At 37.6% G+C, this 19767-nt stretch overlaps 3 protein-coding genes across 7 annotated transcripts; 2 read left to right on the top strand and 1 right to left on the bottom strand.

Moving 5' to 3' along the window:
* Nucleotides 1-252: 252 nt before the first annotated feature.
* On the top strand, nucleotides 253-2561 carry LOC126701426 (uncharacterized). 2 transcript variants are annotated; one of them, XM_050399516.1, is made up of 4 exons: nucleotides 253-846; nucleotides 1541-1873; nucleotides 2073-2130; nucleotides 2247-2561. In XM_050399516.1, exons 1-2 carry the CDS (start codon nucleotides 309-311, stop codon nucleotides 1618-1620), a joined length of 618 nt encoding a protein of 205 aa, XP_050255473.1. In that variant the 5' UTR covers nucleotides 253-308; the 3' UTR covers nucleotides 1621-1873; nucleotides 2073-2130; nucleotides 2247-2561. The 2 variants fall into 2 exon arrangements, with proteins under 2 accessions (XP_050255473.1, XP_050255472.1); XM_050399515.1 differs by having other exon boundaries at nucleotides 1541-2130.
* A 4624-nt stretch (nucleotides 2562-7185) lies between these two features.
* On the top strand, nucleotides 7186-10081 carry LOC126702273 (pentatricopeptide repeat-containing protein At3g22470, mitochondrial-like). 4 transcript variants are annotated; one of them, XR_007647700.1, is made up of 2 exons: nucleotides 7186-9141; nucleotides 9553-10081. XR_007647700.1 is itself a non-coding variant. In XM_050400942.1 (2 exons), exon 1 carries the CDS (start codon nucleotides 7294-7296, stop codon nucleotides 9037-9039), a length of 1746 nt encoding a protein of 581 aa, XP_050256899.1. In that variant the 5' UTR covers nucleotides 7186-7293; the 3' UTR covers nucleotides 9040-9055; nucleotides 9553-10081. The 4 variants fall into 4 exon arrangements, 2 of the variants coding, with proteins under 2 accessions (XP_050256899.1, XP_050256900.1); XR_007647701.1 differs by having other exon boundaries at nucleotides 9661-10081; XM_050400942.1 differs by having other exon boundaries at nucleotides 7186-9055.
* An 891-nt stretch (nucleotides 10082-10972) lies between these two features.
* On the bottom strand, nucleotides 10973-11737 carry LOC126702367 (uncharacterized). The gene is made up of 2 exons (XM_050401060.1): nucleotides 11243-11737; nucleotides 10973-11121 (listed from the first exon to the last, which is right to left on the bottom strand). The coding sequence occupies exons 1-2, from the start codon at nucleotides 11430-11432 to the stop codon at nucleotides 11009-11011; spliced, it is 303 nt and encodes a 100-aa protein (XP_050257017.1). The 5' UTR covers nucleotides 11433-11737; the 3' UTR covers nucleotides 10973-11008.
* Nucleotides 11738-19767: the final 8030 nt, after the last annotated feature.

The raw sequence follows: 19767 nt of genomic DNA on the forward strand, positions 1-19767 counted from the left end.
TACAATTATATTCCATGAATATTCCCATAGAATAGTACTATCTTCTTTACACTATGACAAAGTCTTCACGCAATTAAATTAACAAGTAAAAACAGAACTTTGTATTTTTTTTTAATAAAAAAACATTTTAAAAAAAATTTTGAATATGGACATCACTTTCTCACAAAAATTATCTTTAAAAAAAATTAAAATAAATAAAAAGAGAAAAAGAGAATGAAAATTATGAAACTGCTAGCTAGTTTCACTCTGGATGCAAATCCAGCTTTAAAAGGAGACTTCCCCCTCACTTTCCATACACCTTACAGAGAATGAGAGATAGAGAGATGGGAGGCCTTCCATGTGAATCTGAATCCTGGGTTTCTTCTTCTTCCACTACCACCTCAATCCCAGAAAATGATACTGCTTTTGAGCTGGTAAGCCAACCCCAAACTACTGGCTTTCTTAACCAAGACGAGGAGTGGGCAAAGTTAAATTTTGCTAACAAGAACAACCTTAACATGAACAATAAAAATGGCAGTAGTTTGAAGAAGAAGAAGAAGAAAAGCCAGGTCTTGCTTGAATGGTATGTGGAGCCAGCTGATGATGACGACTTGTCAAGAACCAAGAGTTTGACAGATGAGGATCTTGATGAGCTCAAAGGGTGCTTGGATCTTGGCTTTGGGTTCAGCTATGAGGAGATTCCTGAGCTCCGTAACACCTTGCCTGCGCTTGAGCTTTGCTATTCAATGAGCCAGAAGTTCATGGACGAGCAGCAGAAGTCACCACCAGAGAGTGCTCAAGCGCCTGCCACCGACTCTTGCTCTCCGGTTTCTAGTCCCATTGCCAACTGGAAGATCTCTAGTCCTGGTGAGTCTTTTGGGTTCTTGCTATTTTTTTTTTGTTTTCTTGGGAAAGTTTGGACTTTTCTTTGTTAATGGAAGGTATTGTTGCCTTTGGCTCTGATATTTGATCTGCTTGGGGTGCCTTTTTATTAGAATAATGATCTGGGTTTGTTTGATTTTTGAAAGAAATTTTTGGTTACATGGTGTTATAATGATGAAGTGATGAGTTATCTGCTTTGAGTTTTTAAAGTAGTTTGGGTTTAGATTGTGGACTGGTCTGTTGACTCTGTTCTCAAGATGAAATGGTGAAATGAGTTGTTTTCGTTTTTGACGAAATTTTGATGAAGTGTTCTATAGTTAAAATCATGAACAGGGTCTATTGTAATTCTAACTAATTTTCGTGATGTAGTTTTTCTTTTCTTTCATAAGATGTAATGTATATGAAACCATGAAGTGAGGTTTCTCCAGATGAATTGACCAACTAAATTCCATTGTTGAGATCATTGTGAAACTGGTCTGCTTCGGGTGTTCCATTGATGAAGTTTCTTCTTCAATGAATTTGAATTTGATGAAAAACTTGGTTATTGTGTAGATCTCTATGCTCCAAACCTTTTTTTGCTATACAGTTAAATGCTTGCCTTTTTATAGACCTTTGCAACTTCAAGTCATACCAGCATCAAACATTTGATTCAAACTTTCTGGCTCTTTTCCTTGTCCAGGTGACCCTCCAGAAGATGTTAAGGCAAGGCTAAAATATTGGGCGCAGGCTGTGGCATGTACTGTTAGATTATGCAGCTAGAACTATAAGAGATCAAGATTTAATGGATTTATCAGGAGGGGAAAATGGATGGACATTCTCTTTTGCAACTGGAAGCCGATGACCTGGAACTTCATGTGGAGCTTTTGCTTCACTTACCTCTCCAGGACAATCTTTATGCATGAATGAATTTTCCTGCAATCTTTTAGCTGGAGAAGGACCTGCTAAGATCCGTCAATGACGGGTCAGATTTTATGAAGAAAGAAGTGGAGGAGGAAGAAGGAGAAGGTTTCAGGTTTGAATTAACCAAAATCCACTGAGTCTGACTTAATTCTTCCAAGACTAAGAAATTTTTTTTTATGATTATTGTATCCGGCACTTGAAAAATAATTAATGATATGAATAAATTTATCCATCTTCAGCTTGTCCATTTTGTTACTGGTTAGTGGCATGTATGTCTAAGAATTCCAATCTTAGTTGTTGGTTTTATGCAGCGGTGAGAACCTTCATTAGAGCTTCATCAGCCACTCGCAGACCTCTGCGATTGCTGAGGTAACTAACCTAACTGAGTTTAACAATGTGTGATTGTCTCGGTGCTCGCTATCCTGACTGTATGATGCTAACAATGATTAACTTTGCTAACTTATGTTTATCCACCCTATGGATAGATGAATGCGTGTTCAGCTGGTACCGCAGGAGCAAACGGAAAGAGGGAGAAAAGGGGTGCTAAGTTGAAGTATTGTTACATTGGTGCTAAGTTTAGGTTCTAACTTGTAAATCTTCATTGATCATGTGATTTCCCTTAGTTGCATTGGGAAAATGTGCCCTGACACTTACCTCTATAAGGACTAAGTTGAATTATTGTTGCATTGTTGTTGATAGTTAAAGCCTGTTTCACTCAATTCACTTAATTGTGATCTGCCCAAGTTGTTAAACACCTTAAGGTAGCAATGAAATCCAAAGAAATGTGCATGTTCTTGTTATGTGTTTTTGACGGATGCTGCATGTTTCTTCATTATTATAGCATGAGGGGTATGCTGTTCAAAGAGAGCAGTTATGAGATATAGACTGCTGTAGATGTGCAATAATAGCAAAGTTCCTTCAATGGCTGCTGTAATAGGCTTGAGCCACCAGCAAAATTGTTTGGACGGTTCTTTAGATGTCCAAACGAAACAAAATTTGAAAGCAGAAACCTTGTCATTTGTTCTATATCAAACTATACTGATTGAGCTACCTAAAGGCCGAGGCTATTATGCTTAAAGAGATTTAGGAGCATTTGATGCGTATAATGTAGTAATCAATTTTTGTCTTCGATACCAAGTATCTAATAAAAGATGCTCTTTTTGAGAAGTGAATGTCCAGTTGTTATATTGACATATATAAAAGGTGAAAATGTTCAAGATATGTTATCCAGCGTCAATATGAACAACCAGGCATATAAATATAACTAGACTAATCAGGAAGACATATTCACAAGCTTCATAAATCATAATTACTGAAAGAATGATGCCTCAACCTCTGGAAAAGTTGATCAGCTGGTCTAAATCATAATTACCGAGAGAATGATGCCTCAACCTTTGGAAAAGTTGAATCAACCGGTCAAACTATCTTTGTCTATTCTTAATGAGAGTTTGTTAATTGATGAATATTTTACATCTCTGTCTTAATTCTTGACCAGTTGACTAATAATAAATGCAGTGCTAGCCTTCGGTATAATCTTCATATACAATTGATTCACACGTCTTGTAAGTTGTGACATGCGAAAGTTCTCCACACACGCAACTGAATTTCAAATGTTGAAAAAAAGTACACGCGAGTAGTAATTTGTAGACAAACGAAAGTTCTCCAATGCTTCAGAACATACACGTTTCAATCATAATAATCTTCTTAAGCCTATGTTTGATTAGAGGAAGAGAAGAGAAGAGAAGAGAAAGGAAGCGAAGAGAAGAGAAAAGTATAAGGAAAGAGAATGGAAAGATAGAGGAAAGGAAAATGTGCTTGGATGTACAAAGAAGAGAAACGAAAGAAATTGAATGTATTTTACACTTTTATCCTTTTAATTTATAAATAAATAAGAATATAAATGTATTTTCACATATAAAGTCATAATTTTTTAAAGATTTATGGATTTGGATGAAAAGTTAAAAGTAAAAAAATTAGTGGGACCCGTAGAAGTTTTTTCTTTTCATATTTCATTTCTCTCCTTTATTTTCTTTTAACCAAGCAAAGGACAAGAAGTCCTTTCTATTCCCTTCTCTCATTTTCTCCCAAGCCAAACATAGCCTTAAGTGTTTCTCTCTTTTTCTCCAAAAATTCTACAAATAGTGTGTTCACAAAGGTGAAGGTGACATGAACAGCTTGTAGCTTAATTGTACCGAACAAGTATCTATGTAAAATGCTTCCATCTATCGAATTAATTATAAAAATTATAAAAACCTAAAAGTTGAAGCTGGCACGCGATAGCTAGAAAAATATGGGACCTTCTTTTACCATGTAAATTATACAAAGGTCTTAACTTTTTGTCACTTTTTCTTTCTTTAATCAAAAGGGATAATTATTGGAGAGTTGTTTACTATTAGAATGTTCTGGATTTTTTATTAACCCAGAAAAACCATCGAAAACATATTAGAAGTTGACAGAAGAGTTATAGTGGAAATTAAGTTGTTTACCACTAAGAATGCTCTGGATTTTAGATTTTTGTTTTTTTTGTTTGAGAAGCTCTGGATTTTAGATTAACCCAAAAGAACCATGTAAAACAAATTATAAGTTAGGTGGGAAAAAGAGAAAGTCTATCTATGTGAGAAGATTAGATGAGCGCAAAGAGCTCCAAAACACCAGTCTTCCTCCTGAGACACTTTGGGATATACATCAGCTTTATACACTGGAGAGTTCCAGCTTCCAAAACATGTATCACATGTATAGGCTGAAGAAAACAGCATAATGCTGATCAATTGGATGGTTCCAACGCATAAGTCTATCAATGTGAGAAGATTAGATGAGCAAAGAGCTCCAAAACACCAGTCTTCCTCCTGAGACACTTTGGGATATACATCAGCTTTATACACTGAAAAGTCCCAGCTTCCAAGAACACATGTATCACATGTACAGGCTGAAGAAAACAGCATAATGCTGATCATTTGGATGGTTCCAACGCATGTTTTACGTGACTGCACTTTTTCCCAAGAGGGCGTTTCTTTTTTAACAATTTGTGAACATCTTACTCTGTACATAAAATATATATAATTTCTTTTGCATTTCATGAACAAATTCGGTTTCATTTTCCAGCATTTTTTTGGTTCTTTGGGGGGTTTAATAGAATAATGTCATTTGATTTTTTGAGTAATTTTGGGCTCTTTTCCCCTCATGCAAAAGAAAATCGGGGAAAATACATAATAGTGCAAAAGGTGGTCCTGCCAATGTCGATTTATATCTTTTTAATTTTTTTTAAAGAAAAGAAAATAAATTGACACGATTTTTAAAATAATATCAAATCTGCACTAGCATTGACAATTTAATGATTTTTTTTTTTTTATACAAGATAGAAATTCAATTTTTATGAATTTTTCTTGTTAAAAATCCAAGGCCGAAAAGTTTTTCATACAGTTATGTTTTACCAAAAATGCTTTAAAAAAAGAAGCTGAACTACAAAATAAAGACTTTTTTGATAATTAAAAAATAACAGGTAGCACGAGTTGTCATTATTTTCCATCCACTTAAATCTTACTTTTATATAATGTGAGATTGTCTAAAGCAATAATGAGACTTGCTATTATTTGAACCTACAACTTCCAAACTCAAGTGTGATGAGCATTGAAAGCTTCCAACCACTCTGCCCTCAGGTGGTTGCAAAATAAAGACTTTTGAAAGAGACCTCTATTTAAAGTCATGTAACCTCTTCTATCAAATTGTTAAACTCAATTCCACTGATTTTACTGTAAATTTAAAATTGCATCACATTAGCATGTGCTAGCAGGTATGGGCTTCGTTTTAGGCCCAAGATGACACTATTTTTTTTTTTTTTTTTTGGGACCAAAAAGATGACACGAGTTTATTATTAGTTGTTGAAAGACTTATAAGATATAACAGCACCAGGTCACGTTAAGGCACCAAATAAGGTGCGCAATCAAGCATGTTGGTGATAAGTGCCCAATCGTCAGTTGGATTCTTTTTATATGTAGGGTTAGATTTCAATTATATTTGGTGTTTTGTCAAAATTTTACAACATTTACTAAATTTCTATTTGAAAGTATTTTCTTATAAATTCATTGTTGAATTATATTGTCTCCTCTATTGGGGAATATAGAGTTAGAGGTGAGCTTTGTGGCTTAGTTGGTGATGTGCATGGAGGTGGGGTTTAATGGGAGTTGATTGTGGGAATTTTGTTTAATGGGTTTTAAAATGAATGGGTGGGGGGTTAGACCATGGAATAACTATGAGTAGCAATGATTTATAGGGCTTGATTATGGGGTTAGGGTCTTGAAGCTTGAATTTGGAGTTGAGTGTTTAGACCAAATAGGTTTGCATTGGCTTGGTTACAGTGTTGCTATTGGTTTAGAAATTTTAGGTCTTAAGAAGTTTGTAGGCATGGTGATTCAGGCTTCATGGTGCAGCTATTAGTTTTTTTTGGAGGCATTGTGAGCTTGTGTTATTGATACTAAGTGAGGCAATGACAGCATGGTGTATTAGAGGTCTTGATAGTTTTGTGTTGTATTAAATGGTACAATCTAAATATATTATATTGATCATTAAATGAAATAGTAAACCCCTTTGAAACATACCGATTTAAATAATGGGTTATTCAACATATAATGCTACATGTGTTTTGTGAAGGATGTAAATTGGGTGCATAATTGGGAGTGTGATTGAACCCCGATTTACTATTGGATCATTTTTTATTTTGATAAAAAATCATCATCATCTCCCCCCCCCCCCCCCCCCCCCCCAATCCTTTGTTGCCCTCCTTTATACAATTGGTATTTCTCATTGCTACATACTCTCTCACTCAATAATCACCAACCATATTGAGAGATTTTGAGTGGTGGAGTATGGAGGTCTTGGCAAGATTAGAGCCTTCTAGCTTTTACACTTAAATAATTGTATTTTCAACGTAAGATTTTGAATCAACTCTTAACTATTTAAAACATGATTTCTAAATGGAAATTTATTTGTAAAAAAAAAGTTAGACTAGCTTAAAATTATGTCTTGATGGTAAAAAAGAGTAATACTACTGATCAACATTTTCATAACAAATTTATAACAGATTTTAGGTCAAAAGTTGTTATTGGTTCTCATATAAACTTACTACTATCATCATTTTTTACTTACCATTAATTGTATGACATCTAAATTTTGTTGTGAAAATGTTGTGCTTGTAATTTTACTGTTAAAAAAAAAACACACACACATTTTATCCAATAATTTTAGTAATAGGTAGTGCCAAAATTTTTTACTTCTTTACCTCAGTACCAAAAAGAGAGAACAAAAAGAAATTAATACAGTAATAATTTGGTAAATATTTTATTTTAATAAAAAAAGGGCAATTTGGACACATGCTGATCTTTTTTTTTTGGGAGCGATATCCATTTAAAAAAAAAAAAAAAAAAAAAAAATCCCTTCGAAGAGAGGTTTTATTTTTTTTGATAAACCCCTTGAAGAGAGTTGAATTCAGAAGAATGATGCATAGGACGTTATCACAAGTTCAGCCAAATTCAAGGAATGATCTTTAGAACTAAAAATGGAGCTCTCACTCTTTCTTCAAACCTCTTCAAAACCCTCGCACCCTTTCTCAATTCCTCTCCATTTTCTTCAATCCCCAAACCCAATTTCTCCACTCCCAGAAGACCTGCTTCACTCATTGTGCCACCACCACCACCACCACCACCAACAACAACCTCACGCACTGTAAGTTCTTCTGATTTCAACACAATCTGTTCTTTACTAATTTCAAGCCAACCCCATCAAACCACAACAAATATTGATGATTTGTTAAAGGGTTTTGAAGAAAAGTTGAACTCTAATCTTGTGCTTCAAATTCTGATGAACTATAGACAGTTGGGTAGGATTAAGACCTTGGAATTCTTTGCTTGGGCTGGAATGCAAATGGGTTTTAAGTTTGATGACTGTGTTGTTGAGTACATGGCTGATTTCTTAGGTAGGAGGAAGCTATTTGATGATATCAAGTGTCTTTTGGTGACTGTGTTCTTACATAAAGGTCGAGTTTCGTGTCGAACATTTTCGATTTGTATTAGGTTTTTGGGTAGGCAAGGGAGAGTTAGAGAAGCCCTTTGCTTGTTTCAGGAAATGGAATCACAATTTAGGTGTAAACCCGATAATCTTGTGTACAATAATATGCTCTATGTGCTTTGCAAGAAGGAAAGATCTGAGGAACTAATTGATTTTGCACTAATGATTTTTAGGAGAATCGAATTGCCGGATACGTATTCGTATAGTAATATTCTTGTTGGTTTATGTAAATTTGGTAGGTTTGAGACTGCACTTGATGTTTTTGGTGAAATGGGTAGGGCTGGTTTAGTTCCTACTCGGTCTGCGGTGAACTTTCTTATTGGGCAGTTGTGTTCATTGAGTGCAAAAGAGGGAGCTGTTGAGAAAGTTAGAGTGAAAGATGCTCATAGACCCTTTACAATTTTAGTTCCAAATGTGGGTGCTAACAGTGGTGCCGTACAGCCTGCAGTTGCAGTGTTTTGGGCAGTTCATGAGATGGGTTTATTACCTAGTACATTTGTTATAAAGCAGCTGATTTCAGAGCTTTGTCGATTGGGTAAAATGGAAGAAGCTGTTAAGTTGTTGAAACTTGTTGAGGGAAGGAAGCTGAGTTGTGTGGAAGAAGGTTACTCTATTGTCATACAGGCATTGTGTGAACACCGATTGGTAGAGGAAGCCAGCCATTTGTTTGGGAGGATGCTCTCCCAGGGCATGAAGCCAAAGTTGGTTATTTACAATTCTGTTATTTCAATGCTATGCAAATTAGGGAATTTAGATGATGCTAAAAGGGTTTTTGAGATAATGAATAATAAGAGATGCCTTCCAGATAATTTTACCTATTCGGCATTGATCCTTGCTTATGGTGAAGCTAGGAATTGGGAAGATGCTTATGGCTTATTGATTGAGATGTTAGGACTGGGCTTATCTCCACATTTTCACACATATAGTTTAGTGGATAAACTTTTGAGGGATAATGCAAAGTTGGATTTGTTATTCAAATTGGAGCGGAAATTGGACTCTCAGATCTTGCAGAAGCTCTGTAAAGCAGGTGAACTAGGGGCTGCTTATGAAAAGCTAAAATCATTACTTGAAAAGGGTTTTTATCCACCAGTCTATATAAAGGATGCTTTTGAACATGCATTTAAAAAGAGTGGAAAATTGAAGATGGCTCGTGAATTGCTACAGAAGATTGACAATGACTGCAAACCTGATGAGACAGAAATCAGAAGTTCTGAATAAACCATCAGCAAGAAGGGTATTTGAGTATCTGCGTGCTTGTTCATTGCATCAATGTAGATATATCTGAATTTTCCAAATTTAAGCCACCATTAAAGAACCAAGGTAACATGTAGGCCTTGTTATTTATTTATTCTTTTTGGTGAGGTGCCATGCTTTATGAAAGAGGATGAAAATAGCTAATTTGTGGAGTCTGTTTTAAAAGGATGTTGACTGACAGTTAATCAATTTTATTCGTCAAATTCAACCTAGTAAGAGTATTGTCAATTCAATTTTTTTCACTACCATGCTCTTTTGTATATTGGTGCGATCTTCAAAAATTATAGTGTTGACCTTTTGGATTTACTCCATAAACAATTGGAGATTACATGGGCCACTACCAAATTCATTACCTAATTTACTGTGGTCGCTGTCTTCACCACAAAAATGAAACCATGGTTAAAGTAATTAACAATAATCACTATTTTGACAATTTAGATTTTGTCAATGCTAAATTGTTATTTTTGTTTTTCATAGCCCGTACAGCCATTGGGGAGGATGGCACTACCGGGAAAAAAAAAAAAAAAAGTCTTGTCTTTGTCCTATGTTGAAAACAATTCTATGCAAGAAGTATGCTTTCTGCAGCAGCAAGCTTCCAAGCAGGAAACTAGCACCCAGGATCAGGGGAAGCTGCAGGTCAGTGCAGCCCAGCGTGCATTGCAGCAGCAGGGTGCGGCCCAGCATGCACCACAGGGTCAGGAAAAGATGCAAGTGAATGCAGGCCACAGTGCATCACAGTATCAGTGGAAGACCAGTGCCTTATCATGATCAGATTATTCATTCAATTCAAGGGATGATGCCACATGGTCTGGAAGTTATTAGTTGATGTACACGTGTAATGATTAGGTAGCTTTAGTTGTAACAAACTTTCCCTCCAAAACAGGGAGTTTGTTATTTTTGCTTTCTTTGTACACGATTGTATATAAAAGGATAGAGATAGTGAATTAGATCAGTTAGTTGGATTGTAATCTTTTCTAATCAATGAAAATCGATCAGTTTCTATTTAGAGAGAGAGAGAGACTTGAATTTTACATACTAGAAGCGAAGCTTCTACAAGTCCTCTTCTTTTCTCCTCCCACTGGAGGACAAAGCTTGAAGAGATTATAGGTTGAGTTTACGTTTACTCTCAGCCTCTTTGATTGGTAGGCGGGCGAGCTAAGTCCCCTACTTAAGATTCCATTGATAAGGGTAATTTTCTGTTGTCATGACACTTTGGTTTGACTGATTTCTCTTATTCTCTACTATAGAGTATAGACTACTTCTAGCTTCTCTAGTGGCCCTTCCACTTTGTAGTTGTGGTTTGTATTGGTACCGAATGATCATATCAAACAAAGGCGAGATGTATTTGCCCTTCTCTGGGCATAATTATATTAATGTAAATTCTTGTTTTTGTCTGTGCTAACATTATATCACAAAGTTTTGGGCTGATTAAGACAGTAAAGTTGAATAAAGTGTTTGACAGATTGCTTAGGACAGGTGTACATTTATGTTAAATTATGTAGGCGAAAAACACATTTTGGTCCCTACATTTTCAGCCGATTTCCGTTTTAGTCCCTAAGTTTTTTTTTTTACCACTTTTAGTCCCTCTCCTGAAAAACGCTTCCATTTTAGTCCCTGCCGTTACATCAGAAACGGATATTGCAGACATGGCAAACGGTAAAATTAAATAATAATAAACTAATGTCCACATGGCTTAAATTAATAATAAAAAAAAATTTTAATGCCACATCAGCATCTAAATTAAAAAAAAATTAATTTATTAATTTTAACTAAATAAAAAAAATTAAAAACAGAATTAAAAACTAAAAATCTTATGAATTGAGATCTAAGTGTGCTTTGAACAAGAACAACAAGAACACAAACCCAGATCCAAGAACACAAACCCAGAAATTATTAAAAAAAAAAAAACTAATCAAAGCCAAAAATTCCAATCTCAAAGCCAACCCACAACCACCAAAATAAAACCCACAACAACCCAGGCCAAGAAAATCAACCCACAGCCACAACCCAAGTCGGCCCTCGTCGCCTCCGATGGATAAGTCTCCACTGAATCAAACAAAAACCCCCCCAAAAAAAAATCATCAAATTTATCAAAATTTCACAAATCGAAAACCACAAAAAAAAGAAAAAGAAAAAAAAGAAAAGAGAATTCACAATTTGTACGCACTCGAATAAGCTTTCTCGAGAGTTTCGAGTTGAAACGGAGTCTTCATCTGACGCTTCGGCTTGCTCTGTCCTTCACTGGAATTGTTGTTGTTGTTGATTTTCCCGTTACTATTGCCGTTGTTGTTATTGTTGTTGTTGTTGTTTTCTTCATTGTTCTGGTTCTGGTTCTCTTCTTCTGAAGCGGCCTCCATTGATGATGAACACAACAACGATCGAGAAAATCGAGATCGATCACAACCAACCAGCCCATAGCGCTTTTCAAAACCCTAGAAATCCCTAAGGATCCAAAACCAACAACAACAACAAAAAAGAGAGCCTCAAAAAACAACAAAAGAATACGATTTGTCGATTTGTGTAATTTATTCTTTTACCTTTTTAACAAAACTTAAATACGTAAAAGTCAAGGAAGGAAGAGAAAACTGAGAAAGAGGGAAGAGGCGAATTATCATCATCGAATAACAAAATAAAAATAAATATCTCTCTCTCAAATGAATTAATGAGAAAGTTGAGCCAAATAGTGATTAGTGGGTTGGCTTTGAGATCGGAATTTCTGGCTTTGGTTAGTTTTTTTTTTAAAAATAATTTCTGGGTTTGTGTTCTTGGATCTGGGTTTGTGTTATTGTTGTTCTTGTTCAAGACACACTTAGATCTCAATTCATAAAATTTTTAGTTTTTAATTCTGTTTTAAATTTTTTTTATTTAGTTAAAATTAATAAATTAATTTTTTTTAATTTAGATGCTGATGTGGCATTAAAAAATATTTTTTATTATTAATTTAGGCCACGTGGACATTAGTTTATTATTATTTAACTTTGCCGTTTGCCACGTCTGCAATATCCGTTTCTGATGTAACGGCAGGGACTAAAATGGAAGCGTCTTTCAGGAGAGGGACTAAAAGCGGTAAAAAAAAAACTTAGGGACTAAAACGGAAATCGGCTGAAAATATAGGGACCAAAATGTATTTTTCGCCAATTATGTAATTATATCTTGGGCCACACCAGGCGTGCATCCCTCTATCCTAATGCGTCCCTGAAAAGTCATGGAACTTGAAATATCAATACTGTAAACACTGTTTCTTTGGCTTTCTGGTGTGTGGATAATGTCATATTGTTGGGAAGAGTAGTTTCAGACTAAAGTAATTGCAGAAAAGAGCCTAAAAGAGGGTTACTTGTGATGGCATCTGACAGTGTTTCTCTGCATTTCTAAAATGGGTAAAACTTAGTACAGTTCTTTAGTAAATTAAGTTCTCCAACTAAATTCAAACACATTACTGCAATAAGTTTGATTGTGCTTGAAAAACATAATATAGTTTGTATTTTATTGGTTATGCAGCCATGTGTTTGAACTTAATTGGGGAATATATTATAGTGCACTTGAGGAACTCTACTTAAGTTTTACCCTTTTGAAATTCCAGAGCAATTCTCTCTATTTGTTCAAATCTATTAATACCAGCTCTACTACTACACGCTCATTTGTTCAAATCTATGAATTTTGAATACATAGTTCACTCAAAATGAAAAGGACTAAAACAACGTAACTGAAAAACTTTGTCTTGTTCCTTGTATTAGCTTGCACAGCGATAACAGATAACCCCATCTCTTTCTGAGCACTTATATTCTATTTTTTGTTACTCCAATTTATTTTCTTTTACTAATATCTTTGATACCATAGTAAACTACAGATGGAAACAGGATTACTACGATTGAAATAGAAGCAGAACACAAGTTAAACAAGGCTAAAATTGAAGTAGATTACTATATCTTTAGGATGCATCTCCCAGATACCCTGCTTAAGGGCTAAGGACACTGCCAAATGTAGAAACTACCTCTACTAGTATATAAATGAACAATGAAAATCGAAAGAAAATAAAAACATTAAAGTGAATAACTAGAGATGCAAAATGCTTTATATTTATTGACTCATTAGTTTTCAACTTCTGAAACCAAAAAATAAAAAATCAATTACAATGAAAAATCAATATAAAGTGAGAGAGAGAGACTGAATAGTCTGTATATTATGTGAAAACAATAATGTACAATAGAGAGTCTTATATAGGCTAAGTATGTGTGCAGTACAAGTAATATGAGTAAACTACAAGTACAGTATACTGGGCTAAGTCCAATGGGCTAATCTAATCTAAGCTATACACTAACATCCCCCTTCAAACTTGAGGTGGCAAGGAGGAAGCTAACTGGAGTTTGGATATAAGATCTCGAAGATGACCAAGTGGGTGAGTCTTGGTGAAGATATCAGTAAGCTGGTCAGCAGAGGAGATGGAGAACAACTTGAGATTGCCTTTCTTGAGATGCTAGCAAGTGATGTGGCTGTCAATCTCAATGTGCTTGGTGCGTTTATGAAAGACATCATTATGAGCAATGTAGATAGCACTACGATTGTCATAATAAAGAGAAGTGGCAGTGGGCTGTGGAGCATCCATGTCAGCTAAGAGCCAGCGAAGCCAGACAAGCTCATAGGTGGTGTTGGCAAGGGCACGATACTCAGCCTTAGTACTGGAACGGGAAACCATATCCTGCTTCTTACTATGCCACGAGACAAGAAAAGTACCTAACAGGAAATAGAAACTAGTGATAGAGCATCGATCGGTCTGATCACCTGCCCAGTCTGCATCTGAATAAGCATAAAGCTCGAGAGAAGACCGAGAGAGGTAGTGGAGTCCATGATAAAGTGTGTCCTTGACATATAGGAGGATCCGAAGAATGGCAACATAGTGGACAGAACGAGGGGCATCCATGAACTTATTGACCATACCCATGGCATGTGAAATATCCGGACAAGTAACAGTGAGATAGATCAAACTACCAACCAACTGACGATAGCAAGTAGCATTGGATATAGGTTCACCATCTAAGGGTGTGAGCTTTGCATTTTATTCCAAGGGAGTGGAAACAGTCTTTTTATCGGTGATACTGGCTTTGGAGAGAAGATCAGAAGCATATTTAGCTTGGAAAAGATAGTAGCCATCAGAAGATGAGGCAACCTCAAGCCCAAGAAAATAGTTAAGAGTGCCCAGATCTTTCATCTCAAAATGTTGACTAAGGAAGTGTTGAAGAGAGTGGATACCTGCAGAATCATCTCTAGTAATAATCATGTTATCAACATATAGAAGAATAAGAGTGATACTAGTAGAGGATCTTTGGACAAAGAGAGCAGTGTCATGAGTACTCGAAGTGAAACCCTGTTGAGCAACAACTGAGCTAAACTTTTCAAACCAAGCTTGAGAAGATTGCTTGAGGCCATAAAGAGCACGACGAAGGTGACAAACTTGACTGCTTGAGTGTGGATAGCCAGGGGGTGGCTACATGTACACCTCTTCTTGGAGGTCTCCATTGAGGAAAGCATTTTTCACGTCCATTTGATAACGAGGCCAACGGCGAACAACAGCCACAACAATGAGACATCTGATAGATGTAAGGCGAGAAACAAGAGCAAATGTTTCCTCATAGTCAATGTCACACTCTTGAGTAAAATCCCTTGGCAACTAGGCGAGCCATGTATCGTTTAACAGATCCATTAGCCTTGGTCTTAATCTTGTAAACCCACCTACAACTTACTACAGACTGACCAGGAGGCTAATCAACCATATCCCAAGTGTGATTCTTATGAAGGACATTTAGTTCTTTGTTCATAGTTTGCTGCTAAAGAGGGTCAGTGTAGGCCTCACGATAGGTGTGAGGTTCATAAAGGGTGGCAAGAGCAAAAGAGCAGTGATAATCAGTGAGATAAGGGGGAGGAATGCTTATCCGAGTGGAATGACGAAGTTCAGGACTATCAGGAGACTTAAGAGAGGGTGGTGCCACAGGATTGAAGACAGGCGGGTCATATGCCGGGGATAGAATCGGAGATGAGTCGTTTAGAGAGGCAGCCGATGTTGAAGAATCCTCCACAAGTTCAGGATAGAGACGAAGGAAAAGATCAGTAAAAATGGGAGACTCTGAGGAAGAGGACGCAAGAAACTGCTGAAGACTCGTGAAAGAACGATGTTCCCAAAACTCAACATAACGGGAGACACGAAGGCGATAAGAAATAGGATCATAGCAGTGAAACCCCTTTTGAGATACACCATAACCAAGGAAATAACAGAGACGAGCACAAGGCTAGAGTTTTGTTCGTTCATGAAGAGGAAGAGAGACAAAACAAGCACAACCAAAAACCCGAAGAGAGGAGTAGTCAGGAGTTTGACCATAGAAAAGCTTGAATGGAGATTTGTTGTGTGTAGTTGGTGAAGGAATACGATTAATGGTGTACACAGCAGTGAGTGCGGCCTCACCCTAAAAGTGCTCAGGAAGAGAGGCAGAAATGAGAAAGGTGCGGACAACATCAAGAATGTGACGATGTTTTTGTTCTGCACGACCATTTTGTTGAGAGGTGTAAGGACAAGACTGCTAAGGAAGGGTACCATGACTGTCTAAAAAGGATAGGAAATATTTATCATTATATTCTTGAGCATTATCTTATTGAAAGACTTTGATGGTGCGATTGAACTGTGTTTCAATCATTTTATAAAATGTTTGGTAAATAGACACAAGTTTAGACCTATGATGAAGCAGATAAATCCAAGTATATCGAGAAAAATCATCCACAAATATAACAAAATATCTAGATCCCCCCTCAGTGGGAACAGGTGTAGGACCCCAAATATTAGAATGTATAAATCAAAAGGTGCAGAAGAAAAGGAGTCACTATTATTAAAGGGTAATTTTGTTTATTTGCCAAAATGATAGGAAGTACAATTAAAATTTTGAAACTGAATGGAACCTAAATGACCTTGAGAAGCTAATAACTGAAGACGAGATAAAGATGGATGACCAAGATGAGCATGCCATAGATCAGGTGAGGGGGTGGCAGTGGTAGCAGTTGCAGAAATAACTTGTGAAGGAATCTTCAAGTCATGAACCTCAAACATGCGGCCAACCTTACGGCCTGTCCTAAGCACTTGACCCGTCCGGGGATCCTGCACATCCACACCATGATTAGTAAATAGAAGATCTATGCCTAATTCACAAAGTTGATCAACATAAAGTAAATTGAGGGATAACTTTAGGATATGAAAAGTGTCATTAAGGGATAAATAAGGAGAAGAGACTGTTCTTTTATGACAAACAAACATAGGAGTTCCATCAGTAGTGTAAATGGTAATTCGATGTTCTAAGGGTGCCTTTTTAGAAAATTGGGATTCATCAGGAGTCATATGGTTACAACATGCAGTATCAAAAAACCAAGGTTGTTTACCTGAGGTGACAGAAAGGGCAGTGGAAGTGCAGGATAAAACCTGTTGAACTACTGCCTCAATATCAGCTGTAGTAAGTGAGGAAGTCAAAGATGGGCTTGTAGGAACTGATGAATCTGAAGGACATACAACAAATGCTTGAGGAAGAGAAGCTTTATTTTGCTTTTGCATAAATTTCTGAAGTTTGCGACAAACTGAGATGTCATGGCCTTTGGCACGGTAAAACTCACAGTGAGTACCTTTGGAAGACTAAGAGGTAGGACGCCCAGAGTTTATTCGTGGAGGAGTAGTGAATGCAGCAATGAGAGGCTGTGGAGATGGTGTATCCAATACACGATCAGATGATGACATGTGATGAGTAGGCCGACGGTTCTCCTTAGAAATGAGCTCCTTGACTGCAGCATCAAGAGAAGGAGTAGGAGATCGGCTAAGTAGAGAAGCCCTAGTAGGCTCAAAATCTTCATGTAAACCCATCATGAAGTGCATAAATTTAGGGCGATCTTGATATTTGACAAAGAGCTCAATGTCCTTAGAACACATTAGTGGAGGATCTACAGCAGAGAGTTGTTCCCACATAGTAGAAGTCTAAGAATAAAAATCAGAAATAGACTAACCTGTTGTTGGGGGCCATTTGTGAGAATCCAGGTAGAAAGAAAGAAAGCCCAATAACAAGGGCAACAAAGAATTGACAAAGCAGACAGCAAAACCATTAGGCCCAAGCGGCAGGAATAATGGATCACAGGCCCAAGAAATAAACAAATGGGTCTTGAAGAGGCAAGTGGGCTCAAAGAAGTCTGGAAAGAAAGAAATAGCATCCCATGGGCAGTGTATGAGGTAGAAAAGCGAGAAAGGGCCGCCGCAGGCTCGAGGTAATGCAAACTAAGAAAGTAAGGGGTTTATGGCAGGCCCATAAACCCCAAGGATGAGAATAAGGTTATTGGGCCAGGGAAGCCCAATGAAGTTAGTAAAAAGCTCATGAGAGTGTAGAATTAGCAAAAGGGCTGAAGAAACCCAAAGAAAGCAAACGGGCCAAGGATGCCCAAAGGAAAGTCAAAAGGGACATAGGAGCCCATAAATAGAAGTAAACCAGTGGCCATGCCAAACCACTGAGAAAATGAATAAACGGCTGGCCTAAAAGAAGTCCAGCAGGATTAAGTTATTACGGCAGGAATAACAGTACAACATGGCAAAAAATAAAGGAAACCAAGAAGTGGGCCAAAGAAATATAAGACCCATCATCAAATAAAGCCCAGCTCTTGAATGGAGCGGGAAAACAAAGAACAGCCCATATAAGAGGTCAAAAAATACGGACGGTGAGCCTCCAGACCACGGCAGACGAATGGGCAGCAGGCAAGTTTTGGACATATATGGAATGAAGGCACGCGCAAGGCCCAGGCACTACCAGCCTGTACCCAGCCAATACAGAGCATGGTGAGGTCGGGGGGGTTAGAGGATCAGTGGGCATGGTTTGGTAGTGGGGAGAGGGGAAAAATCTATTTTTATGGTTCCGGCTCAGACACTTTCGGGGAGGTGTCCTGCTGGGATGGCTTACTACCCAAAAGAGGCAAGCTGAGTTGGAATCATTAGGTGCATGCCATGAGGGATAAGGAGAGAGAAATGACCCAGACCGTGGCAGGAAGGGTGCCACGGCAGACTAGCAAACAAAATACACTTCCTTGTCTGGCGATGGGAGGATGACACACAGACGGAATAGTGATGATCGGCCAGTACACCCATACCAAACAAAGGGAGTTAATGGTTAAAACAGTAAAATCAGGTCACGGCAGGCACTATAAAAAGAGGGTCTTACCGTGAACAGAAAGGGGGGAGGAACAATGGAACTTGGAGAAGGAAATAGAAAACTTAAAAGAAATAGAAAAGAAAACAAAGTGAGAAGAAAGAAAGAAATAGTGAGAATTAGAAAGATGGGCATGCACCGGTAGATTAATCATTTCTCTCCCTTATGAAACCCGGCCTTCTGTAAGAAAAACTCGAAAGCACCTACGCAGAAAACCACTTAGGCTTGTTTCCCTTAGGGTTGTTAACCTCTACGGCAGGATTCTTTCCTGAGAGATTGACTGCTTTGAGGAGGGATGTTCTCCCCTTTGTGGTTCTGCTCCCGCGGATTGAATTTCCGGTCGAATTCCTCTAGTATTCCGATCAACCCATGATTATAAACATTTGATGTTTCTCTATTATTCTTTTTCTTTCTCTTCCGTGAAAAGAAAACAAATAGTATTGTTATTGTAATTGATGTTAAGGGCTATTTGGTCAAATCCCCATTAAAGTGGCTAGATATTTCCTATTTATTTTATTATTATTATATCTGCCTGCCATAATTTGTCTGAAACAGTTTTGCCTGCCGTGAGCACGTCCCTGGCAGATTTGGCCTAGTTTGCGCATAAGCCGGACCAACTTAAGCTGAAGCTGGGCCAGTCTCGACTCTCTTATCCAGAAAACTTGGGCTTAGTGTAGCAGGAGGCAGCCTAACACCACTAGCACAGCCCACCCCCTTACATCTGTCTCTTGGCACATTTGATAAAACTTTGATTCAATGTGGAACTCCAGGCTTGAATCATCAGTACAATTATAGTGATCGGCTAGAAATTTCCAAGCAGCCTCAGCAGTATCAAGACGAGGAAGAAGATTATGAATGGAGGGAATAGAGGTATTGATAAACCAAGACAAGATCTTACTCTGAATACTCTCCGATTCCTTTAGGCGTTCTTCATAATCATCCATTGTAACAACAGTCTTGAAGGCGTCTTTAGTAGCTGTGGCTTTGGACTTAGGGTTTGGTATTGGCTTAGGAATTGAACCAGTCACATATCTCCACAGTTTACGACCCTTGAGAAAGAAAGTCATATTCTGAGACCATACATGATAGCTAGTAGGACCATCCAACATAATGGTGATAGGACGAATGATATCTTTTTTGTTTTGTTGACCAAAAAGTGGGATTTGAAGATCTCAAATGAAGAAATGGAGCTAAAAATTGGAATCTATGTGAGAAACTAAGCAAGACAAGCCCCTTTAAAAAAATTTAACCTCGGTCAATGACGGCTGTCAAAGTCAACAGATGTTGACGTCACTAGGGTTGACGTCACAGGGATGATGTGTGCTGACATCACTAGGCTTGATGTTGCAATGCGGCAGCGAATGACTCGTGGGCTTGTGGAGCAAGTGAGGTGCGTGAGATTGGGCGATGGCGTGTGTAGGTGCGTGGATGCGTGTTACGGCAGGTAGAAACTTGGGTCGTCAGGTAAGGGCACGTGAGA

Source organism: Quercus robur, chromosome 10 (genome assembly GCF_932294415.1).
Source record: "Quercus robur chromosome 10, dhQueRobu3.1, whole genome shotgun sequence".
NCBI classification, from domain to species: domain Eukaryota; kingdom Viridiplantae; phylum Streptophyta; class Magnoliopsida; order Fagales; family Fagaceae; genus Quercus; species Quercus robur.

Bases quoted from the DNA above. Each gene is read 5' to 3' on its own strand.
- LOC126701426 (XM_050399515.1), top strand. From the start codon at position 309: ATGAGAGATAGAGAGATGGGAGGCCTTCCATGTGAATCTGAATCCTGG. The intron at 847-1,540 runs GTGAGTCTTTTG...TTCCTTGTCCAG, and splicing joins CTGGAAGATCTCTAGTCCTG to GTGACCCTCCAGAAGATGTT.
- LOC126702273 (XM_050400942.1), top strand. From the start codon at position 7,294: ATGATCTTTAGAACTAAAAATGGAGCTCTCACTCTTTCTTCAAACCTC.
- LOC126702367 (XM_050401060.1), bottom strand. From the start codon at position 11,432: ATGGAGGCCGCTTCAGAAGAAGAGAACCAGAACCAGAACAATGAAGAA. The intron at 11,122-11,242 runs GTGCGTACAAAT...TGTTTGATTCAG, and splicing joins TCTCGAGAAAGCTTATTCGA to TGGAGACTTATCCATCGGAG.